We start from the raw sequence: 25,828 nt of genomic DNA, 5'->3' as shown, positions 1-25,828 counted from the left end.
CTGCTCAGCCACAGCACTGCTTCCAGGGGTGCAGGGCATCCTCCTCGCTTGTGGGAGCCCAGCAGCTGATGCAAGAAGTTTATATTGCTCTGTTTTCTCTCCACGTGAGTTTTCTGACCAGTTCGTGCATGTTTGCATTCTCCAGGCTTGGAAAAAGTCTTCAGCAGGATGAGGCAGAGCAGAGCACTCAGGGTTCATTGCCGAGGATGTCGCCTGTGACTGTTGCATTTCGGCAACTAGAATTAGATATTTGATGGGTTAGAATGGCAGGGCTGTTCCTAAAAATGGGTGTAGTGTGGGTTGGAGGTTTTTAGGTTTATTTGTGGTTAATTTGGACTGTGACAGTGCCTGGCCTCTCTCCAGAGGGTTAACAGTGCCAGTGCAGGGGCCCTTCAGATGCCTTGGACAGCTGTGATTAGCTGTGCCCTGAGCAGTGAATGGTAGAGAAGATGTTATCAATGTCCACCTCAAAAATATGGTATTGTTGTAAGTCATGTGAAGTTCCTCAAGCTTACGGAAGTTAGATAAAAAGTTCATTTGACAGCAAGTTGTGTAGCACCAGTTTTGCAGATGCACATGAATCTGTTGCTGCTCATTGATTTTTGAGCATCTTAACAAAACTGGCTAGCACAAAGAACTTGAACCATATCAATGAACAAAGTGATGAAATCTAGGTCTAGTCCCTCAAACTGTTTCTCACAAGGGATGGAGTTCAAGCTGACCATCCCTATATGCCAGCAGTTTTCCCAAGCAGATTATTTTCTGAATATATTTTCACCAGGACTGACTCTACCTGTAGGGGAGGGAGATGCATGTGAATTTTACATATTCCTAAACTAGCACTTCAGGAAAGAGCTGAATTCAAGGAATTCAGGTAAGGAAAAAAATCCCAGCAAAATCCTATTCTAAAATGTGACTGTTTAAAAAAATCAGGCATGTTTCTTTACAGAGGCCTGAATACAAAAGCTGTGTGTTGTACAAGGGCTTGAGCTGAGCTTGCAAACAGCAGCTGCTGAAATGTGGGGAGCAGCCAGTGCACTTCACTGCTGTGATCAGACTGAACACACGTCTCTCTCTCCCGCACTTGCGATAATCAGAGGCCTTGTCAGCACACAGCTCTTGCTTCCTATGCCCTGTGCAGTCTCCACTCAACTAAACAGGGGTGCAAACAGTGGCAACCAATGTCAGCTCTTTGTTATCAGGCTGCTCTGGCACCAAGGGCTCATGGTAAGATTAGGCTTGGAAGAGCTGCAGTGGAGCAGTCTGCCCCATCTGAGAGACATTAGGAAGAAGTTAAGCTGTGCTTCTGTGGAGCTTTGGACCGTGCTGGAATCTCCTCTTGGGAGACATCGGTCTGGTGGGGTAATCTTGTTTCTGCTGACCTTCTCCTTGTGTTTGCCACCTCGTCTCCTCTCTTACTTGACAAAAAACCCTTTGGGACTGGAGCTCTAACCAGGTTGTGCTGTGTGGGGAGAGTGCCCTGCTACTGAGAGCAGATCCCTTTCCCAGCACACAGTGCTGCCTCCTGCCCACTCCTTGAATCAGCTCAGAGGTCTCCTCCTGCTCCTGCTGCTGTCTGGTCTGTGGAGGGTGCGGTGCCTGTTTCCTTTCCTTCCATGGGGTGTGAGCTGTCCATTTGACTGCACGTGAGGTTACATTTGAGATGGGTGTTTGCAGGGTGCATCTTCACTGCTGCTAAAATCCACCGGTGACTGGGGCTTTCCTCATCTGCTGGAAGCAGCTTTTTGGCCTGAAGCCAGAATTCCTTGATGGCTTTCTGTGAAAATTGTCTTGAGATGGGGCAGTTTCTGTGCTGTCTCCACAGACCCTCACAGCGTGCCTGGTGTGCCCTTGCGTGTAGGGTGGTAATGAGAGTCTCAATGTGCTGACTTTTCCAAACTATTGTTTGGAGACTGTAACCCAAGTTGCTGTTTCCTCATTAGAGTAGCCTTTGTCAGAGCATCTTTAATCAAGGGGCTCCCGAGAGACAGCATTTTTAGAACTTCCTTTTATACCTCCTCTTGGAAGTTCTTTGTGCTGCACCTTGTGAAGAAACTAATGAGATGCTGTGAGAGTTCGAGCTGCTGTTAATTAGGAGAGGTCTGAGGAAGAAGTACTGTACATATATTAACTTTATCTTAGCTCACGTCTCCTCTCTCCCTCTGTCTCTTTGCAGGTTGCACAAACAGCAGATGGCTTGGATGCTGACCTCTGGAAAGATGGCTTATTTAAATCCAAGGTCACACGGTACCTGTGCTTCACCAGATCATTTTCAAAAGAAAATGTAAGTCTGTTTGCTGAGTATCTGCATGATTTGCATCTGTGCCTGGTATGCTCTTACCCATAAGATGATTCATTTTATGGAGCCAATTATAATTCAAGCAGGCGCTTCGCTGAGTTTGGGTGAGTCAGGAGGCAAACTGCAATAGCAGGATATTTGCATTTTGTCTGTGTTCCTCATGGAAAGAAATTGCTGACAAAATCTGCAATAAAAGCAGCAGAAAAGGGAACGTTTGCATTTCAGCAGCCCCTCACACTCATGTTTCCTGCTGCAGCAGTGGGCACTGCACATTCATGGTCATGATGGATTTCTAACCCAAATTACCTTGAGAAACAAAACCTGGAGATAGTGTTGGTAAAGGAACTCCTGGGGCATCCCGGATATTTTCTTGCAGGATTAACTTGCTTTCTTTGTTGTTTTTGCTGCTGGTTCTTGAAAATGTGCCCACGTTGTGCATATGCTGCTATATTGTTTTAATCTGATGTGACTATTAAGTTTAAGTTATTTTGTGATTAGTGGCAGTTGTCTGCCCACACTTCTGTGGAGGAGAGGAGGCTGTGCGGGGGGGCCTGATGCATTCTGCTGTGGTTTTGGTTGAGGCTTGTGTGAAAACTTCCTCTTTTCTGGGGGAACTATTGACTTCTGCAATGAATGCACTCCATCTAGTGGGTAATCTTGCCTTTGGTCGTGGTTTGGATATTCACAGAGACTCAGTTGTCAGGAGCTGGAGGTACCATTTTGTACTTGTGCTTTCACCGCAGTGGGAAGAGAAAAGTGACGGCAGCTTCAGAGGCTGCTCATGGGTCCTGACAGGAGAGCCTGGGGCCACCAGTTCCCAGCATTTGACCTTTATTCCATCTGCTTCCCTGCCTGCCTCTAGATATCACTTCATGGAGTAGATGGACAATAATTGTGCTTTTCATTCTGGAGTACATGCAGTCACAGGAATAACAGCCCCAGAATAGGCAGGGAGGTTATTAAACAGAAAGGTTTCTGCTGATATGAATATTAGGTGTATCTGTGGCTACCTGAAATGTGATGTTGTCAGAAATAATTACAGGACAGTAGCAGCTGCTGGCTGCAGAGACAGTGTAAATATCCTCAGCTGGTGCCTTTTGGGCTTTTGGCAGGAACCCTGGGCTTGGTGTGATTTGAGACTACCTTCTTCATATTGATAAGGCATGAATTAAAGCAAGAGCTTCCCCGCCACTCAGCCCTCTCTGGCCACAGGGAATATCATATAGTGCCCTGTTGAAAACCTCTGAGGGTTAAAGGGCCTCGATTCCCTCATCCAGAAGGAGGGGAGGGGAGAGGCTCCTTCTCCTGTGGGCATTGATGGGTTGAAAGTTTTACGTTCAGGGTTTTTTTGTGTTTACCAAAACACTGGGAACTCTGAAGAACCAGGAACTGAAGAACATGTTGTAGTTAGCAGAGTTAATGCACCTCAGTTACCTGGGTTATGGCAGAGCCAGTCTGCAGTGTCTCTTTAGAAGAGTCATCATTCTCAACAGTTAACAATATCTGAGGATTATAAGGCTGTTGCTGTATTTGAGTGTCATGTTGAGGAGGTCCTGGGTGGTGGGTCTCACGAGCAGGGAGCTTTGTCCCCTTTTCTCCTGTGCACATGGCAGAGCATCAGTGCTTACTCCCAGATTTCCAGTAGCTAATGAACTCCTCGCAGGCACCTCTCCTACCTGTCTGCTGCCGATGGAAGAGTGATTGGTGGTTCAGCTGGAAGTTGCCACTGATGTAACACAGCCAGACAGCTTGGATAAATAAAACATGAAAGATGAATCAGCAGCAACCACTTCATCTGCCGTTTGCTGTGCCAGGACCACGTTAACTGACACATTCAGGCTTGGCAGCATCCAGCATTGCTTGCTCTGAGCTGCCCTGGCTGTGGAGGGTCAGAGGTGTGTGGGGCTGCCCGGCCTCGACCTCTTTACATGAGCAAAGGACGTGTGCCACACTCATGTCTGGTGGGACAGGGCTACAGATGTGCTGGCCCTCCTGCTGAGGAGTTGACCATAAAATGCAGGACCTCCAAAAAATAAACACAGACCCGATCTCCCCTTATTTCAGTGCCTGCAAATTTAAATATGTTTTTAAATAGTTCAGTGGAATAATCAGAGAGTGAGGTTTGCCTGAAAAACTCTGCCAGATAAAAACTAAAGGAGGTACTTAGCAGCCAGTAACAGTAAAACTCACTGATATGGTTTGATGGCTTGGGATGAAATTTTAGTTGTTCTGTATTGCATTTCTGTTTGTAAGGGCTGTGCAGTAACTAAAGTGTGTTCCTCTTCCATACGTGAACCCAGATTATTGGCAGCAGTGCTGGCTTTAATGAGAACTGCAAAAAAAATCTGATCTCTAAACCATTGTGGAGGCTGTCACTTTGAATTGTGCTCTGAGCTCTTCAAGCCTTGATTAATAGGATGAGGCATGAGTTCAGAATTCACATGGACTCCAAATGAAGTTCTTCATTCCAAATGGCCTGTGCTTCTGGAGCGTGCTGTTTGGAGCTAGAACCATGTCTGTTCAGTACTAATTAGCTAATGCACGTAATAACTTTGGCTGTGTCTGCATGAGCCATCGTCCTGTGATGCTTTCTGCTATTGCTGTTGTAGGTGTAGAGTGTCTAAGAACTGAGGTGACCTGCTCAGTGGATGAGTTGGTGGAGGTGGTACTTTGAACTGCAGTTTTCCAAGGCAGAGAATTTGGTTGTGCTTCCAAATATCTGGTAATATGGCAGTGGATGAAGTGTTAAAATCTTGAATGCTGAAAGTTGACTGGTATCTCCTACTCAATCGTTGTCTGGTTCCTTCAGAGGGGACCATTGCAAGGGTTGGCTTGGTACCTTCTTACCATTTTTAAAGTTGTGCTTGGACAAGGCATCTTGTGGTTCAGCAGGGGGGAAAAGCTGGGTTTGATTCTGGTGACCTTGTCATAATCACGTGTTTCTTTTCTCTCTCCGAAGAGTCATTTAGGCAACGTCTTGGTTGATATGAAGCTCATTGATATCAAGGACACTTTACCTGTGGGCTTCATTCCCATCCAGGAGACCATCGATACACGTGAGTTGATATCTGTTCTTGCCTCCTGTTCTGCCAGTGCCTGTGTGGTCAGGCAGAGGAGGACTGTGTCCCAGGCCATGGAGGGCTGTGTCCCAAGCAGAGGGTTGCTTTTGGCACTGCTGCTCTCTGGATTGACATATGCATGTGTGGGGGCAGCTCTGGGCTGCAGTGAAGCAGTTTGGTTTCCTTGGACTCCTCAAGCTGTTTAATGGGACTGCCTGGCTGTCTCCACTCGCCTGCTGGAGCCCCACAGCTTTGAGGCAGGAAAAGAAAGTTTATTTTTTCATTTTGAAGGGTGGACTGGGCCTAGCAGGAGCAGAGAGGTGTTCACAAATGCACTGAAAGGAAGGGGTTGTGCTTGTGGTGCTGTGTTCATGCACACCTGCTCTGCATCTCCCACCACGAACAAACGAGGGCCCACGTCCTGCCAGGTGGTGCTGAGGGGGTGAGATAGGTTTGTGCTTGCTGAGAGAAGGCACAAGTGCAGTGTTCAGGGGGAATGCCATTCTCATTTCTGCAAGGCAGAATCGTTTCACTGCAACAGTTAAGTGAGCAGTTCCCAAAGAGTGAGCTCAGCTCCACTGGGACTCGAGGCAGCGGCTGCTGGAGCTGTGTCTGGTGGCAGCCCTGTGCTCTGCAGTGGGCACCGAGGGTGTGGGGCTGGCAGGGGACGAGCCCTGTGGGAGCAGAGTGTGAGGGGATGGCAGGACACCAGCGCTGGTGCTCAGTGTGCAGCTGCTGATCACAGCAGGGCTGTCCTAGTGTGTGTCAGTGATGAAATCCAGCCTAGGAACGAGCAGAAAGGGGTTACATGAGCCTGCTTTGCAGGGAATTTGGGGCTCCACCATGTGAAGATGGTTTTTTAGTCGCTCCAATCTGGTTCTGATTGGAACCTGTCACCTGGAAGCGAAAGGCTCTGCAGCCCATTCCCCTGGGTCACTCCCTGCCCCTCGAGAATTCCTGGGCACATGTGGTGTGAGGTGGAGTTATTGGCTTATCCTGCTCACCCTTGGGAGTGCTGGGCCTTACTGCCTGCTGCTGCTGTTTCTGTGAAAGTCCTGGTGGAAGAGTGTAAGGGGGCTTTGTTACTAATTTGAAATGCATTGGGTTGTCACCCCACAGTCTGTAAAGCAGAGGCACTGCCTGTACTAAGGAAGCAGTGCATATCTCTGCCTCTGTTGGCATGAATGAACACACTTCGATTGACTGTTTATAATAGGTTTACTTAAAATTAACTCTGGCTAAGCATGTGTAACTACTGAATCCAGCTCCTAAACCACATTTGCTGGAGACTGCAGACTCCAGCCAAGTGTGAAAGAGACCACAGACAAAAGCAAATACTCAGCTTTGTACTTGTGGAGAAAGTCAAATAAGAGGCACTGATTTTGTTCAGAGTTAGATTTGAAGTTACAGGTGTCTCTGTGTTCCTCTCAAAGTGGCAGCTGACTTGCAGTAAGTATATTTCATACAGTACTCCTTACTAGGTCCTGAGAAAATTTTCAGGTGCGGGAACCTTAAACCCTAGGCTCCTAAAATCAGTTTTAGGCGCTTCAAACAGATGCCCTAGTTTTTCAAATCAGGGTAAGAACTAAACTTCAGAGATGCAGGTATTTACCATCTCTAAAAGCAGCGCTGTAACTGCAAGCTGCATGCACAGATGCTGTATTGGCACACCTCACACTGTCTGTACGGTTGGTGATGCTGATGCAGTGGCAGGTTCCAGGGGCTGGGATGGATTGCTGTTCTCCCAAGGTATGGATTACAAAACAGGAGGAGCCTACAGAGTCAGGGCTGCTTGCCATCTGTTGAAGTGAGAGCATTATTTTAAGTTAGAAGATATTCATTCATATTAAGCTGAAGGGGTTTTATTTTGCAGGCATTTGTTTGTAGTTGCTGGTTGTTTCCAGATTTTCATTCAGCATCTGCTCTTTAGATTTTCAGTTTATCAGTAGACTTGTGTCCTGCCTTCCAAGTGCCTGCATCCAAACAGGAACCTTATTTTGGTCACCCTGAGCCTCCTTAGGGTGAGATGGAGCAATGGTTTCCAAGCACTGCGAATCTGTCTCTGTGTGCCAGTGCCACCTGTGGTCACAGACTGCCCCAGAGCTGGCTGTGCATTGTGTCTGCATGCAGACAGACAGCCTGCAGATATGTGAATTCATTATACAGATAAGCCTTAACTTTGAGTTGAGTTTTACGTGATGGATAACATGGAAGCAAGTGGAATTGCTCCGTGACACATAACAGAAAGGGCTGTGCAGCAGGTTCACCCCCAGAGCACAGGTCAGAGCAGCACAGCTGCCTCACTGGAGGTCTTGGCAGTTTTGCCTTGTGATTCTGGTTTGTCCCTATGAAGAACCAAGGCAAACACTGTGGGAGTATTATTTCCATGCCTGCTGACTGCATGAGGAGATGTCACTAACACTTGGGATGTGTGAGGTTTGGGCAGACAGCTCTTACCCTCGACCTGTCTGCACAGTGGGCTCTGCCTGCCCCTCCTCTTGGTGGAGGTGACTGGTTGGAAGCAATTGGCAGAATGAACTGACCAGTTGTGCTTCCAGGTACATTCCTAGAGGTGATGCTTGTGAGAGAAATGTATAGATACATCTGTCCAGGCCAGTGAGGCAAACATTACCTGGGAAGGAGCAGGGAGTGTGAGAGGTGTGTGGCACTGGCAGAGTCAGCTCCATTCGTCACTGTGTGGCAGCACTGGGCACACATGGGGCTGATTTCTGCGGAGGGCAGGAGGAGATCTGGTTATTGTGGTGCCCATAACACATCTCCTGATGAAACGTTCCTCACTGAATGGCACTGCACTGACTGGTTTGCTGACATGTTTGTTCTTTGGCACCAGTTTTTGCCATGATTATCTGCCTAATATGTGGAGAGACAATAAATAACGTTATACCCTAATCTTGCATAAAACACACCCTGTGTTCTGCATTGTTTTTCCAGAAGAAATAGCTTTCAGAAAGAAGAGGCTGTGCATTAAATTCATCCCTCGAGATTCTACAGAGGCAGCCATCTGTGATATCCGAATCCTGGGAAGATCTAAACAGGCCCCTCCTCAGTACACATTCATAGGGTGAGTAACCCTCACTCCAAAGCTGTTGTTGTAAATTCAGTTGTACCAAGGCAACGCACCCTGTGTTCCTGTAGTTACTGAGTAGTAGTTTGTAAGAGCTGAAACTTGTTAGAAAAGTCCAAGTAAGTACAAGTGTTGCTGGGTTTAATGTAGGAATTAATTCATTCTCTTTTTTCAGTTAGACTGGCTCTCACTGACTAAGGTGTTCGTGAAACACGTCAGTGCTTGATGCTCATGCATATGTGCAGCATTTGTTTGTAGCACTGATGCCTTCTGTGCTGATTACCCAGGGAGTTGAACAGCATGGGCATTTGGTACCGGATGGGCAGAGTGCCACGCAACCACGACCCCGCACAGCCTGCGGCTCCTCCTGCCCCAGCACCGGCTTCAGCCCCTGCTCCCAACCTGCCCAGGTAGGTTTTCTGCTTTCCAGCCATTTCTGCTTGATGCTGCGTGGTGTGTGGTTACTAACCTTGCCTGAGAAACCAAGACCAGGGTACTGCATTCTTATGGAATGATTGTGGCACGATGAGGGAATGTGCTGTTGTTGAAGTATTTGCCTGCTGGAAGTTCCTTTGTCTGTCATTGTGTAAAGACATGTGGATGAAGAAGCTAGAAGAAAAAAAAGGCCTGCAGAGGAAGGGAAACAGCAAACTGCACCTTTCCTTTGCTTCAAACTATGCAGGATGTTGTGGTTTCCAACATGTACCTGTGGGCCAACCCGTGAGAGTGGGCCAGAGCTGCAGCCAGGCCGATTGCTCTCCTTGAGCAGAGGGAGGGAGAAGCAATCATACAGACTCTATTAGGGAAACAAGTTTTACACATCTCCGGGATCAGTCCACTCATGGTTTGAAGTACTGGCTCTTGGATTTTTATTTTCTTGGACCCGACTGCTGAGCTGCAGTCGTGCAGCTGACACGAGCCCCGCTCATCGTGTGGTGACTGATGGGAGCAGCACTGCTGGGCAGGGGCTGGCACAGTTCTGTCCGGGCTGTTCTCCCTGTGTTATGGACAGTGTTTGTGTGTGTGTATGAACCAATGTGCTGGTGTGTATATTTGTCAATAGTCTTGTATTGACAGCTTACTTGCTGGATTTCTCCGGGCAAAACTGAGTGGTGTTGAGCCACAAACCATCCCAGACAGAGGTTAAACTGAGCACTTTGCACTCCTGGCATTCATTCACTGTGAAAGCACAGCACCCAGTGTGAGGCAGGGTCCTGCTGCTGAGGCTCATGGACTGAGTGGGGCCAGACCATTGTTGGGGACAGCGTGGAGAACACGGTCCCTTTGGGCTTTTGCCTCGTTAGATGAATATGTATTTTTGCACTGGGCATTTGATGCACTGCAGGTACCTTTACAGTGTTACAGGAACTATTGAGGGCTACAATTTTGGAAGAGACGAGAGAAATTCCAGGGGAATCAAAGGTCATTGTATCACATGGGTGGAAATTACTCACGTCCTTTGGAGTCTTGATTTACAGATCATTTCAGAGTCATGCTTTTAAACTGCTGTAAAATGCTCCCCAAAAAGGTATCAGGTGTCTTTTTAAGGCAGGTGTGTACACTTGAGACATTTTTCTAAAGTTCTACTGGACACAAGCTAGAGGCCAGCCCAGGCCATGTGAGATCAGAGAGAAAGATGTCTTGATTTTAAAGCATAGATCTTCTTTTTCTGTCCCCAAGAAATTCCTGTCTGGGCAGATTTCCACAATAAAAAAAAAAAATTAACATAACAAGAGAATGTCAATGGCAGTGCTTAGTCACTGAGTGCAGAAGGGTCACTTTATGGCTGAGCAGGGAAGGCTGCAGAACAGAGTCAGAGCTGTTGGAAACAGGGCCAAAATTAGAGCTCAGAGCATCAGTGACAGTCTGAAGTGTTTACAAGGCTTATATATTTTATAACCTCTTGTTGTACAGTTTATGGTTTACAATGGCTCCAAGGAAATTGGATCAGTTTTGTTTTACTTGCCAAATAAAGCAAATGTCAAAATAGTCAATATAAAATGTATTCTAATTTGGCTGAGTTAAACCAGCCAGTGTGCAGTGGAATAATTGAATGTTGCATTAATGCTTCCTAGTAAAACCCACCTATCTGTAGCCAGCTCCACTCTCACACCCTGTGTGTGATTTACAGGTAACTTTTACACCACCAGCCTGATCATTCAAAGCATCTTTCATGTCTGGTTTTTTTACTCTGATTATTTATTATCCAATATATTTTTTAAGAAATATAAATGTATATAAAGGTGCATCCTGCAAATATTTCATTATTACAGGGAACACAGACTACTTGAAAGCCTCTTTTAATACTTTATCAGCAATGTGGTGAGTTGCTCAACACAGTGTTTGAGAAAGACTGTAGTCACAAGTAACCTCTTATTTTTACCTCACCATAGAGAGAGGAGCTGACACTGGCAGCCAGTTTGCTGATATATTCCATGTGGATATATCCTGACAGGAACAGCAGTGAGTTGTTCTGAAGCTGCCTCAGTGCTGAGGGAGAACTGGTGAGCAGTGCCACATGGAGCGCTGTGGAGAGTCTGATGTTGGGATGGTAACATATCTCAGCTGCTTTCCTCAGTTGCTGTCTGGCATTATAGAATAATTCTAAATTAAGATGGTATGCCTGGGTGGTTCAGAACAATTGGTAATGCTGCATATAAGCTAAACCAGTAAAACACACCAGTGTTCTGCACAACATAACCTTCTAACACGGAAGAACTTTTTACTGTGGGAGATGTTTATTTCTGCACCAGCCCCTGTGATCTGTGGTACAAGGTGCTGATGGCAGTGGATGGCAGAACATCAGAGTCTGGTCATGTGTCAGAGGTGTGACCTGCACAGCTTGCTGCACGTCAGCAGTGCTGCTTCTGCTGCTCCTGTCACGGGGTTATGGCTCACAGTCAGGGCTGCACAAGGAGAGGCTTTGTTTGAGAGTCGTGCAGGACTGCATGTGGTATTTTTCAGCCACTTCTTCTCCTTGGTGTTTTCTACTGCGGGCACTTGGCTTAATGGCCTCTGAGGGCAGCCCTGGCACATCCTGGTGAGGGTGGCATGCTGTGCTGTGGAGCACGGCCATGCCATTGTGCAGGCATCAAGCTGCTTTCCTTCTTTTCTCTTCAAATCCTGCGACAGCTTCTTGGCACTAATGGCAGTCTGGAGAAATGCACTTGCAGTTTCCTGTCCTGCTGCTGAAGGGTGGCTTTTGTAGGCTTGAGTCACACAAGGGAGTTGGATGTAATTTCCCTCAGTACCTCTGCTCTGTGCACGAGGCTTGTGCTGCATGGGAGCATCGCTCTGGGGAGCAGGAGGGTAATCCTCCCCCAGAGGAGGTGCTGGTAACAGCTGACTCACCTGGCCCTTGGCACACTGTTGCTTCACCCAGCCTGTGCATCGAAGGTTGCCAGTGCCTGGGTGGGGACTTGAAGAACAGCACATGTCACAAGTGTTTGAGCAGCGTCTCTGGCCTCAGCCCTGCCATACCTCAGGCTCTGTTGGAGTAGGCTGGAGCAGGATTTGTGGGTGAGTTCTCCTCTTCAAGTCCAGGTCCAGCATTTTGGGAGCAACCTCAAACAGTTTTGCTTTGCAGCTGCCTGTGCAGTGGCTTCATCCCGGCTGTGGTGCTCTGAGCACTGGGTGGCTTCTGTGGCTCGGGAGCAGATTCCTTCAGGAACCTCTGCCACTGTCACTCAAACAGCCCACTCTCAGTTAGTCAGCTGCAAGCAAGATGTCAGCCAGTGCTGCCGGAGTGTGTTTTACAGTGACAGACATAATTGCACTTAACTTTTTGCGTGGATGTTATCAATCTGTGATGGATACTTTGGGAAATGGAGCACTCTGATTGCAGATGATGTGTCACAGGTGTTTAATCTCCCTCTTGGAGAGACTTGGGATTCAGTCACAACTTTTTATTTGTAGATGTCAGGTTTTGAAAATGTAGATTTGCGCTGACCCTGAGAGTGATTCAGTCATTTGGTTTGTGAGGCTGTCATCCAAAAGGTTAATGGCTTACCAGGGAGAGGAGAGGGAAGATCTGGCTGCAATCTCCTTGCATTCCTCTCGTGTGCTAGCACAGCCGTTGGTGTGCCTGTTCAGAAGGGCAGAGCTCCTTCCCAGGATGCCTGTGCAGCAGGTGTTCCAGGCTGGAGGGAGCTGCAGGCGGGTGCTGGTCCCACAGCAACTCCTGTGGGGCCGCAGGGACCCGTGCTGGCCTGTCCAGGGGAGATGGTGGTTCCTCTGGGCTCTGCCCCAGTCCAGGCAGCCTCTCCCTGCTCCTGCCTCCTCCTGCAGCCCGGGCCCAGCGTGCAGCCACTGTGCTTTGGCTTGTGCCTGACCCCTGGGGCTGAAAACCCACAGAAACAGCTCGTTTGTGCTGCAGCTCAGCCCTGGCAGCTCTGGGTCCCTCCTTCCCTCCCTGCCTGGAGCAGATCTGTCTGTGCCACCCAGTGCTCAGGTCTTCAAACACTGCTCTGGCAGAGCACTGCACCAGGGAAGTGCCACTTTGGCTTTGATTAGTACATAGCCATTGCCCTACTTAAATCCCTGGAATAAGAGCAAGATGTGTGAATTTTCCTCCTGAGCTCCCAGCTACCTTTTCATTAGTTAAACTGCCCCTCCTTAGAAAAAGGAAAAGATTTGCTGCTGTTCTCTGCTCCCAGTAGAGCTTCATGTTGAGGAATGTAAAAATTTCCTTGCTAGGCAGAGAAGTCTGATTTTTCAAATTGATTTATTAAGGGTGTTTGAAGTTGGTGGTGTAAGCTTGGGAAGGGATCAGTGTGTGGCTTTCTGCTGCAGGCTGATGATGTGCAGTTGTGGCAGGTCATAAAAGCAGCCCCAAGGAGCCGGTGAGAGGACTGGAGCTGGGGCTGGGATGAGCTGGGGCTGGGATGCCCCAGCCTGACTGTGCAATGGAGTAGTGGAAGGGAAGTGGGAAGTCTTCTGCCTTCCCTATTTTTTAAGTAGCTACCCTATTATTTAGAAATAACTATATTAATTTTTTCTTTAAGGCATTTAAAATAGATTTTTATGAAGAGTCCATAAGGGAAAAGGTTCCAGGGTTTCAGTGCTTTTCTGCTCTGGTGTAGAAAGAAGCCAAGACTTGAGAAAGCTGCCATGGCCCGGGGGCAGCCACTGTCAGTGGCCTGAGGGCCAGGATGCTTCCACAGAGCCATGGGGATCTGCCTTAAATCCCTCGTCTGAACCAAATGCTGCTAGATAAAGAGTAGTTTGGGATGGATGTTTCTGGTGTAACTAGAAACTGCTCTGAGAAACACTGTGAGTGGGGTCCTTTCTGCAAAGCGCTGCCTTGATGGAGTTGTGTTTTCTAATCTGGAGAGCTCTAAAGTACAACCACCTTCTGACTTGCAGCTAGTCATAGAATCTTTTGCGTTGGAAAAGACCTATAAGATCAAGTAAAAAATACAATATAGTAATTATATTATTACATGTTGAATCTATTATTTGGCTTGAATGCTCAAATCACTCGCATCACGAAACACAGCACAACATTCCTAGTTTTTAAATTACATACTTACCAGAAGCCAAGGATGGCATAAGGACTGAGGTCACATCTTAGCAGCAATGGATTAAAAACCCTATGAAACAGAAACAGTAAGTGGAATCCTGGTGGCAGTGTTTCTATGGATGCTCTCTGTGGGGATGGTAAGCAGGAAATGTAAGGATGAAATGTCCATGATGTGTATGGGCTGTGCAGATCTGAACATGATGGTTTGGGTGGCTAAGCGGGGTTGGCACACATTTCTCCAGAGTCTGGTTCCCATAAAGGATTTGTTATGAAACGGCACTGACCGTGTGGCTTGCGTCCAGCTCAGCTGGATGAAGACGTGCAAAAATTGGTCACAGTCCAGTATGTTTTAGTGGTAGAAAATGATGATTAGGAAAAAATGTTTAAACAATATAGTTGGTTTCCAGGCACAAGAGTCCCTTGCAGCAGCTGAGAAGGAAAACCATGAACTGTAGTTAGAAGGATCCTGATTTATTTAGCTGATTTTGAGAATGCGTTGAAAAATTTGGGGAGTACTCTAAGTGAAGAGTCATTTTTCTTTATAGAGCCCTATTCTTGCTGTATTGCATTATTCCTGGAGGCATGTTTTTTTGGGGGCATAGCATAGGGTTGTTAAGTCCAAACCGAAGGTACCCGCTTGGAGAAGCTGTACTCTGGGTTTTTAAATAAGCCCTGTGGGGGTATTGAGCATTTTTTCCTAAAAGTTGTGTGTTGTCTGCTATTTACTGTGATCTCTGCCACTGCTGATTTGTAATCTGCACTTTCACCCTGAAGTGCATGTGGTTGTGTTCAGATATTTCCTTCTTTAAATCAGTCACTTTCACCATTTTCCAAAACACTTCTTGAGTTTATTGCTTTTAGTAAAGTGTTTGGACTGTCATTATTTATTACTGGCAAAGTGCTGACAATGTGCTCTTCCCAAATGAGTCTTTATGTGGAATATTTGTTTAGCAGGTTTTGCAGGGGAAGCGTCAGTGTTCCCATGGGCCAGGCTCTGCCTGTAGCACCCAGGAGCTGAGAGGTCTGGGCAGCAGCCCCCCCACCCCCTGCCCCTGGGAGGGGCCGTTCTCTGCACTGTGCACGTGAGCCTGGGCTTTGTTGTGCTGATTAATTTGACAGAATTTAAAATCCTAACCGAGGAAGCTTGCACCATGTGTAATTTATCTTGTTGGAGTATTTCTGCTGTTTGGCAATTTTTCCCTACTACTTCATTATCTGAAAACTCCTGACTCTGGAGAGCAGCTCGTGAAGGATGTGGAAGCCGCGCGCTTCCCGCCGCAGCCTCCCGAGACACGGCGCTGCTCAGCTGAGACAACCACTTCATAAGCACTTCGTGCTTGCACTGCAAGGTCTCAGTTCTTTGATGCAGCCTCTGCCTATAAGGATTTAATGGGCTGCAGCTCAGACTTCCAAGCGGTGTATATTAAACTCGTTGGGTTTTTTCTATTGTTTGGCAGCTGCTCTGTCCTAGTTACTCCAGTCCTCTGATCTGAATTAATCCCCGTGTAGAGGAAGCTGCAGGAGTTTCATTCTGCATTAGGCCCAACTGTTTTGGGTTGCCGGTTTGCAGGAGATCATGTGCACTCCTGAACATCACTGGGGTTCGTGTGTTCAACCAGTGGCTGCTCTTGTTTGATGGAGAGTGCGACATCACTCCCATTGTCGTGGCGTGGGTGTCTGGGGAGGGGAACACAGGGGGCACGAGCTGTGTGCAGTGCACAGAACACGTGCTGCCTTCCTCCCTTCCTGCAGCTGGGAAAGTTAAACGGGGAGATCTGAACATGGAAAGAATTGCTTACTCCCTTTTTCATTCTCTCCTGCATTTGGGCTTTTATAAAATCTGAATCTGGCACCCCCAGTTCTCATTGACTTTTAGGAAACAGGATATTTTAGTAGCTTGGAATGAGATGAAATGCTTGCAAAGCCCATATGTTGCTTGTTTTAGGGAAAGGGTCAGGAAGGTTTTAGAAAGTATTTAAGTATTTGGTTTACACGATTAGAATAGATTGTCTGGAATGAAGTCCATTACCCGAGGTGATTTTTGCCTTGCAGTTTTGGTTTTCATTGCAGTTCTTTGGGGTATGAGGTAGGTGTTCTGGCAGCACAGTACCCCAGCACAGTCAAAGTTAAGGGCTGTGAATAAATACTGTAGCTGGGATCTGGCCACTGCCGGAACTATGGATACCTGCTGGGCTGTGAGCTGCAGTCTGGGAAATGCCTCCTGGTACAGCAGGTGGTTGCCAAGTCCTCTGATACCAGTCTGTGGAATCCCAGCAGCTCCTTTCTTAGAAATGGGCCTTTTCCAGTCTCCATAGGCAAAGCTTTCGAGTTGGATTACGTTTCTTGAGAGCTGCAGCCTGATACTAACTCATTTTAGGTGTGTTTTCAGCCATCTATAGCTTGGAATTTAATTGTTCTGTCCTCAGTTTTTCATGAGGCGTGATCCTTCCATGATCATTGATTATGGAAAGCAGGGTCCTTTTTTTTTTTTTGGAAGGTATTCCCATGAGACTGAAGGATTTTCTGTTCTGAAGGTCGTTGTGAAAGAAACAAAGTTTGCTGCCTGATGGTTCAGATGCTGCTCTGGGTGCCACACTTGTACCACCCGACTGTCACTGCTGGGTCTGAAGCCCATCTTACCATTCAGCTTTTGCTGTGCATTGTTGATATTTTTGTATGAATTATGAAGCATCCTTTGATATCTGGCATTTCCCCTTGTGATCCTCTGTTCCTTTTTATGAGTACTTGCCCCCTCACTTCAAAAGCAGTTCATCACCTTCCTGCAGACAGTTCTTAACCAGTTTGGAACTGTCAGGCATTCCTGGGCCTGTTTTATGTGAGTTACTCTCCAAAAACATTCAAAAAGCGGCCATAATGTGCACAGACCTCAAATCCCCTTCACCTGCACGTGAAAGATCTCCTCATCACATGCTGACTTCTGTGGACTTACTGACTAAAAGAGCAACTGAAATGAAGAGAATGGTTAAACCTGCCCTGTCCTGAGCTGTTGCAGTGGGATCATCCTAAGTTGTCTGGAAGTTTTTGTATGCTGGAGAAAAATATCTTTGGCATTGAAACAGTGCTGAAGCAGTGGGTTTGACTTCAGCTGTGGAGGGACAGCCTGGAGCCCTGTGCTTGGCCTCACCAGGACCGTCCAGTCTTTCTGCAGCATGGCTTCCTTTTGGGGAGGAGGAAAGCTGCTTCTGGTGACAGTTCAAAAGGAAGATAATTGGCATGGGGATAGTTAATGCAAGTTGCCATTCCTAAACATCAGAGATTCGCTAAAGTACTAATAATTACTGTTAATATCTTCCAGTGGAAACTTTCTGAGTAAACGAGCACTGGTTGAGGCAGCATTTAACGGCCGCTGCTGGCATGATCAGAATGCAAATAAGTGTTATTAGCCTAATGATTTTGCTGTCACCACGGTGTGCAGCAGTAGTGTTGTGAATATGTCATGCAGTACCCGTGAATTTGGAAAGTGTGTCAAAACACAACTTCAATTAGTTTGCTCTAATTATGGCTCTAGAGAGTTCATAACTATATATCACTCCTCATTAAAAGAGATTTTCTCGTATGGATTAATACAGCACATGAAGGGGTGTTTGAGCGATTGGAGGCAGGGCTGTGCAGAGAGAGGATGCCCATGGGGTGCTGGGAGGTGCAGCAGATCTGGAGCAGCACCAGGGTCCAACCCCATCCCGTGAGCTCCCGGTGCAGGACCAGAGCTGGGACCCCTCCCAGGCAGGAGCTGTGCCGGGTCAGCTGTGGGTGGCAGCTTCGGTGTCCCTCAATACAGGAGCCTGTTGGATGGTTTTGGACAGGCTCTTCACTTGAAAATAACCAAACCAATAACCAACTTGAACAACAACAAACCCCAAACCACAAAAGCCCTGGGAGAAACCACACTTGCTGCTAAAATAGAGATGTGGCCCGAAAGCTTTGCTCTGGTAAAGGCCAAGGAACACAGGCAGTCAGAAGCCTGTGCCAGCCTGGCCTGGGCAGAGAAGCCCTTTGGGCTGCTGGGTGTCCATGCCCCTTTCCCAGGATGTTTGTAGTACCTTTTACATGCTGTCTTCTCACATTGCCTGAGCATGTTCCAGCTTTGCAAAACAGTAAAAAGATTGTTGTGCTCACAGGTGAGAAGTTGTGGAAGGGTTAAAGTAGTAATTGTTTAAATCTTTTAGGCTTTCCTCCCAGTTCTGTGGTAATTTGATGAAGAACTTCACCCTAATTAAATATTCAAATTAGGAATAAGTGTCAGTATGGCTTCCCATTGCCTGGAATGATGATTAATTGTATTCAAAACTCTAGTGGCCGCTGTAATCTAAACCAAACCGTTGTTCTTGATTATTTGTGCAACACATCTACCATGTTTTTGTTTTAAAATTTGAACTAGTAATTGATTTGCCATATGCCGCAGAGCTGCACATACTTCCACGATATGTGTTTAGGAACTTGGGGACTTTGTAATTGGGATTTTCTTGCTTTTCAATGGCAGCCTCTTTTTTTTGTCTTCTACAATGCAAAATGATTTGGCTCTTACAACACATAAGGAAAATGTATTATGCAGTCAACTTTGTAGGTATAAGTTATATTGATCCTGGCCAAAGTTTGCATTAATTTAAAATAAATTAGGCTTTGTTTCCCATTTCTCCCTACAAAGTCATGCTTTTGTAAAAGGACAAGGGGAAGGAGAGACCTGATTTCCATCCAGCAGTCACTGCCCTGTCTTGTAGGCTTGCAGCTGATGTTCTTCTTGGAGATATCTCTCCGGCTGTCCACGTGCAGTTCAGTGGGAGAGATGGAATGCCCAGTTGTCCTACCTCAGGAATGGCAAGTGGCCCCCAGGGCAGGGATGCAGGCCATTGTTTCCCAAGGAGCCCTCGTTACAGCCACAGTCAAGCCCCTGGTGTCCAGGCTGGGCTGGCACTGCCCCCAGCCCCAGGAGCAGTGGTGGGAGTGCTGCCCACTGAGGGTTCCCTGTGGAGCTGGGCAGTGAGGGCTGGGCACACCTGCTGCTGCCACAGTCGTGTGTGTGGTCAGGTCCTGGGCAGGCGAGCGACTCGTTTTCATTGCACACGTGGCCCGTGCACCCCCTCCATCTGCTGTGTGTGTGTGAGAGCTGCCTGGCACGGTGGGGCCCACTGGGGCTGTGCTGCAGAGATTTTTCTGCAAGCAAAGGGCTCAGAGCTGTGCTGGAAGGCTGCTGCCTGCATTCTGGAGCCAAGGGCTGTGTCCTGGTGCTCAGGCAGTGCTGCCTTGAGCCAGCTGTGGGACACTCCCTGCAATGCCCTGCCTGAGGGCACGTGTGTCACCTCCCTAGCATGGCAGTGGGCTGTGCAGGAGGGCTGTCTGGAGGGCAGGGGATTGGCCTCTCCTGCAGCACAAGCTGGTACAAACTTCTAAAAAATACTCTCCTTAGAAATGACCCTTTTAAGTAGATCTGCTTTGTTTGCTTCCAGAACAATTCCTGCTGTTCTGTTTGTGGTGAAGAAAGCAGTTCCCCTGCAGACCAGAGAAATTCAAAGTCTTTCTACTGGCTGTTTCAGTGCCTTGGAAAGTATTTTTGGATACTGCTATTAAAAACCAAATGAAAAGTGTGTCATGCCTACAGGCAGTGGTCTCCTGTTTTAAAGTGTGTTCATGACAAACCTGCTTCTTCAGAGACTCTCATGTGGATTGTGTTTTAAACAGCAAACTGATAGCCAAATTCAAATATATTTTCACACCATCTTTTTTTGGTTAGAAATAGCTTTGGGAAGCACAAGCAAACTCAGACTGATGTTTGCTTTTTCTTATTTTATCTGTGCTGTTCACCATCAGCTGCATTGAGGGCTAAAAATACATAGTTCTTCCCAAAATGTGTCCTGTTTTTAAAGACAGATAATTTCCAGATGATTCATGTGGTAGACAAAACCTGCTGGCTGAGGACGTGGGTTTGATGCTCTGCTGGAGAATACACAGGGCCCTGTGTCACACACAGGGACTCCAGGAGGACACAAAGGTCACCTGGTTCTCCCTCTGGCAGGAGGGCAATGCTGAGGGTCTGCCTGTGTCCAGGTGAAGTGGGAGCTGCTGCCACTCCCTCGTGCTGCACTGAACCCCTCTGTGAAGAGGGAGCCTCTTCATTATGTGTGGCAACACAGTCCAGAAGATTAATGATAACGTTTTATTAAAATTCACACAGACCTGGGATCTGCATTAGAAAAATACAGATTTTAATTAAAAGCGAAAAGCCATGTGGGCTGTTCCTGGGTGCTGGCTTGAGTGGAGCTGCTGTGCCTGGCCAGGGGCAAATGCCCTGCTCAGGGTGGATGCCCTGCCAGGGCTGGATGCTCCACCATGGGTAGATGGTCACTGTTGCAGCCCTCAGTTTTTGGCTGAGCCCAGTGCTCAGGGGGGTGGAGGAGGCTGACATTGTGTGTAGACAGTTTTGGAAGCAACGTTAATATCAATATTTGCTGCTTAACCTGACTGGAGTCATCAGGCTGGAGCGAGCTGACAGCAGCAGCATTTTCTGCTCTGTAGTAACATCATCCCCAATTCCCCTCTCTCTCCCTCAGGCATATCTCGCTGACACTCCCGGCCAGCTTTCGGGGCAAGAGTCACAGCACCCGCCTGGACCTGGAGCACCAGCACTCCAACCTGTATGCAATCTCAGGTGAGCTGCCACGGCTTCTTTGCTCTTGTGGAATCGGAAGTGTAACCAAGTACAGCAAACCTGCATGTGCAAACAGCCAGGTGTGTGGTACCCATGGAACAACATCAGCTTTTGATCAGCGCCATTGAATAGTTGAGAGCAGCCAGGGTGCTGGAATACACCTGAACAAATATTGTGATAGGCATGGTAGAATCACACTTAGCCACAATTTTCTCTTTGTTATGTTGTTTTTGAAAGGGGAAAAAATATTGCCTTTAAACCTGACTCCATCAAAACGTAGTGAAAGTCCAGTCCCTTCTTCTGGCTGAAGGAGATTTAGGACAGTTTGGAAACCCAGAAAAAACAGCAGTGGATTCAGTGGGCTGTGCAGTAGGTACTGCTTGTGCATAATCAGGGAAGAGAAGATGACAAAAATGTGCCATTCACAGGTTTTTGCTATTAATAGTGAGTGACACTTGTAACATGGGAACATGGCATTAATTCGTGTACCATAATCAAAGGGTTATTTAAAAGGTAATCTCTGCCTGAAACTGCAGCTTCGGGTTCCTAAAGAGATAGAATATAACAATTGCATAATTCTTGTCAGTCCTTGTTTTTCTTGTTACTCTCCTGCCCTAATAGATTTGGAAATGTAAGGGAAGGCGTGTTCCTGTGTTCACATGAGACAATCCTGCATGGAGATGGGAAGCTGTGCTTTCTCTCCTGGGAAAGCACCAAATGCCCAACAGCAGCTCTGTGTGGGTGTTACTGCGAGAGACCCTGCTCCAGGGTGTGCAGGGCTGCCTCTGCTCACTGCACAGCCTGAGGAGCCCTTTGCAAAGAGCCTGAACACTTTTCCAGATCCTTACAGCCAAAGCACAAAACAGGCCTATGGAACTGGGCAGGGCATTAGTTCTCCATGTTTGCATGAGCACATTTCAAAGTATATAACTCTTATTTTTCCTCCAATTGCACATTCTTGTCCTGAAATGCTGTTATATGAGTTGTGCATATGCTGAAATGGCTATTGCAGCTGTGAGCCCTTTCCAAAGAAAGAGTCTTGTCATATGAAACATCCCGTGCATTGGCAGGATCTTCGTGCACAGCTCCTGGCCATGGCTGCCTTGTCAGCAGCTGCAATGAGGTGCTGTGACAATTCCCTTTGTGTGCTTAAACCTTGCTGAGGTGGATTAGCCCCCAGACAGTGCTGTGGAAACCGTTCCCAACTTTCCTGTTCCGTTGGTGTTGTGTGCAGCCAGTCCGGTCTATCTGCAGTGCTCGCTGCAGTGCCATGGCAACGGGAGATTTAGGAGCACCCACCGGAGCTGTGCTGCAGGCCAGGCTTTGCCAGGCCACGCTTTGCCAGGCCACGCTTTGCCAGGCCACGCTTTGCCACGGTGGGATCTCTGCCGGGGTGGGGTGGGTGCGTGAGACGTGTGGGCGGCAGTGGCGAGTGGCCGGTGTGGTGGGCGAGGGGACCCCGGTGTGGTGGGCGAGGGAACACGGGCTCTCTGGCAGACACAGGATTCCTCTGTGCCTGCGTGGCAGACAGGCCTGTGGGCTCCCTCTCTTGGCTCCCAGAATAGTGGAGCGGTTTCTGGGGCTGGTGAGGGAAACAAAAGGCATTAAGAACAGTCTCTTCTCTTCCAATTTTGGTACTGCCTTAGTCTGTGGTGGGCACAGGAGGAGCTGCTCGGGAAGGGAGGGCTGGAATGAAGAGCTGCAGCGTGGTCTCGCTTCACTCTCTGTAGACACCCAAGATTTTCTCAGTAGTCAATGAAAATGACATTTAAAGCTGGGGTTCAGCATGTTTGTGGAAGGTGACATGAATTTTGGCTGTCGATCCTACTCTCTATCTCAAATGCATTTTGGCAGAATGACCATTTCCTTCCTGGAACTGCCCATTACCCCTTGGACTGTGTAATGCAGTTGTTGTTTGCACAAAACGGGAGTCAAGGAAAAAATGGTCCTGAAAGCAACAATTACAGGTTTTAACTAGCCTTTTGTCATTGCCAGTCTTGGCAACGAGACATCGGGTGACCAGAAAGTTAAGGAGGCTTCTCTTGGTGCAGTAAACTAGTAAGTCAGTCCCTGACAGGGTGCAGATAGGGAAGCACTGCCCAGACCCCACAGCAGGAGCCTGCTAAGCACCATGGCAGTGCAGCACTGGCACTGCTGGCGTCATCCTCGTGCCCAGCACCTTCACTGGTCCCACCTCGTGCCACACGTCCCAGACCAAAAGGCAGAATTAGTTCTAAGTTAATGTGCAGAAGGTCTGTGGGTGCTGCTGTGAGCGGGGTGCTGAGGAGCTGACAGGTTTAATGTGCAGCTGCTGGAAGAAGAATGCCTCACTCCAGACAGACCTGTCAGCAGACACGGCTCAGTATTTCACAGCACAGTCTTTTCTCATGGCCTTCAGCTTAATTAAGATGTTGTTGTGACTACATACTGCCTTCATTTCAGACTTGAGCATCTTCTGCCTGCATATTGCTTTGGCTTATCAGAGGCACAAGGACAGTGAGGGAGAGGCAGCTCTCGCAGGCAGGCACAGATAATAACATACAGGGAAAATTCCTGAATGAAGTGAAAAATTATTTATAATAATGGTACTCAAATAGAAGGGAAATAAGTCACTCTAAGGGTATATAAATTTTTATGATAGTGTATAAACAGCCATAGCTTGCCTTGTCTCCCATCTATCCCTGCAGAGAATGAGGGCAACATCTAGCATAAAGAAAAATATAATAAGAAAACGAAGAAATGAATGGGAAGAGCTGGAGGATTGATCACCCAGTGTATTTGTATATCCTGATGTAAAAGGTGCTGCTGACAGGTGGCCAGGTTTCTTCTGTATAAAACCATGTGTGTGCTGTCAGGGCGGTGTGAGCAGCCTTGTTTCGATTGATGAATTGCCTGCTTTCTTGATTAAACCTTCCGTCACTTACAAAACAAAAAACCTGTGTTTCGATGGCAGAGTGGGACATGTCAAAAAAATCTGTCTGCTTTACCTTTGTGCAGATGTTGGGCACAGACTGCCACATGTATTATTAAAATGAATGTGGCATTTACTGTGCATTATTTCTTTCCTGGGAGAAGGGACCTGTAAATTATATGCTAATAATAAGCTTTAACCCTTTCAGGAACCCAGAGATTTAGGAATGCAAATATTCCTGCAGGCCCCACTAATTGAATGGGCTCTAACACTGCAATGCTCTGAAGTAACTAAGCACTGGGTTCCAGCACAGTGTGCTGGTGCCTCTCGGGATCTTACCTCCATGAGTTTTCTGCTCTGTAAGTGCCACTGAAACGGAAACCTTCTGGATTACAAACTCTCCCATCAAAAGTCCCCTCGAGCTCTGATTGCAGGCAGAGTTGTCTCTGCCTGCGGCCGAGGCCGGACTCAGGGCGGCTGCGTGGCCACCGCACGACCTCCTCCCCAGGAGCCAGGCCCTGCCCTCTGTGCTGGCACAGCTGCCTGCCCAGAGCCCTGCCCAGCCCTGGACTGCACTTTCAGAATTGCCTCAACCGGCCAGCTTGAGGTGGACTCAGTCAATTATCCCAGGAAAATGATCAGGGGTGGAAAAAAGGCTCAAGGCACCCTGCAGAGCACGTGGCAGGGTGTTGCGTTGGAAACTGGTGACTGAGTTTGCCAGAGGAGAGTTTGGTGGCCTCAGGTGTGGTTTGTGGGAGCTCATGAGCTGGTCCAAGCCGTGTGCTTCCCCGGAGTGGGGGTTTCTCAGCTGAAGCTGGGTGGGCAGAGCCCTCGCTGCCATTGCTCTGTGGCCCTGCACTCTTGCTGAGCAGGGTTGTCTTTTTTTTTTTTCCCTAAAATTCCCCTGTAGTCTTTGTTGTTACCTTACAAGTAGATGTGTTTTAGGGGTGTAGCAGACAGATTTATGTAATTTGAATGTAGGACAGTCTCATCCCTTCTCTCGACCTGTTTGTCTGGCTGTGATAGAAATTGTGTTGCACACAGTCTGTCAAACAGTCTGTACAACCCCATCAGAATGTATGCACAAAGCACTTAAAGACCCTTTGTGCCACTTTTGTGCAGGAGACCACTGTGTGAACTTCCAGATCCTGTGGCAGCTGGCAGCATGTAGCCAGAAACCCAACTTCAGTCATATGAACCTTTCCAAGGATTTTTATTTTGGCAGAAATTTGGAGATAACAAGAGGATCAGTTACCCTGGGATAGGACCGAGGTTCATCTTTTGAACACTTAAGTATGGAAACTATTCTAGAAAAGCAACAGAACAAAACCAAAACTTGTTTCAATATATGTCTATTGATGATATTTTGAAATAACTCTTGCCAGCTGTCATCCCCAAACAATTAAAACATTTATGCAAATACCTTAAGAAATGAATGATGTTAGCTTGACACACTGATATGCCATTCATAAATTTGGTACCTCAAGTTGTGTTAATCCATAGAAATAAAGAAGAATCCAGAAACACAGATTATTTGCTCTGTATAAAAGTTAACTGGAGTGGTTTTTACAATATGCTTAAGAATCTCCCACTGCTCAGAGCATTCTCAGTTCAGTTTGAGACCCTGCTGAGCTGCAGGTGAAAGTTCCTCTGAAATTCTCTTTCAGAGGAAAAAATCCATGTCCTCTGGGTTGGAGCTTAGATGTCACATCCCAAAGCATCACACACTTTATCCACTGATAAAGCAATGTCTGTGCTGGGATCAAGGCTGCAGCACCAGTCGTTCATTTGCTGAGGAACATTGGGTTTTGGAGCAGTCACTTGATGCAGCGATGTCTTTGCATATATTTCTTACCTTAAAGGTATTATTATGTGATTGTCTTTAACTGCATTATCAACACAATTGCTTGTGTGAATATTTTTCTGTGAGAAGCTGGGCTGAGCACCAGGGAGGGGAAGCACAGCCGGCCACCAGCATAGCCTGGTGTTGGCTGGAGGTGTGTGCCAGCACACCACGGAGGAGGAGGTTTCCATGGGCAGCTCTTACAGGTGCCACTTCCTCCACAGCTCTCCCTTGTTTATTTTGGAATCATACCCCAGTATTTATTACCTTAAGGAGGTAAATATTTACTTAAATGGGTGTTTATTATATTTTATATATAAATATTTATGATGTTTATTATTTGTTTCCCTCTTTAAGACACTTTCTATATAGGCCAGAGCAAACTGTGGTCTGAGGGGTTGGAGAGGGAAAGAGGGGCTCAGCCTGGTGCAGCCTGGCCATGGCCC

General features: G+C 47.3%; 1 protein-coding gene across 3 annotated transcripts in view; it reads left to right on the top strand.

Annotated features, from left to right (window-relative positions):
- The window catches only part of MVB12B (multivesicular body subunit 12B), a 56,724-nt gene that overhangs the window by 8,398 nt on the left and 22,498 nt on the right, over positions 1 to 25,828 (top strand). For all 3 annotated transcript variants that reach the window (XM_027650099.1, XM_027650100.1, XM_027650101.1), the window contains exons 3-7: positions 2,177 to 2,284; positions 5,259 to 5,355; positions 8,311 to 8,440; positions 8,731 to 8,853; positions 20,531 to 20,628. In XM_027650099.1, coding sequence (XP_027505900.1) covers positions 2,177 to 2,284; positions 5,259 to 5,355; positions 8,311 to 8,440; positions 8,731 to 8,853; positions 20,531 to 20,628 — 556 coding nt within the window. The remainder of the gene's footprint in view (positions 1 to 2,176; positions 2,285 to 5,258; positions 5,356 to 8,310; positions 8,441 to 8,730; positions 8,854 to 20,530; positions 20,629 to 25,828) is intronic.

This window comes from Corapipo altera, unplaced genomic scaffold (assembly GCF_003945725.1).
Source record: "Corapipo altera isolate COAL_440 unplaced genomic scaffold, ASM394572v1 268, whole genome shotgun sequence".
NCBI lineage: Eukaryota > Metazoa > Chordata > Aves > Passeriformes > Pipridae > Corapipo > Corapipo altera.
The sequence above is the reverse complement of the archived record's forward strand: the minus strand, read 5'-3'. Positions and strand labels throughout refer to the sequence as shown.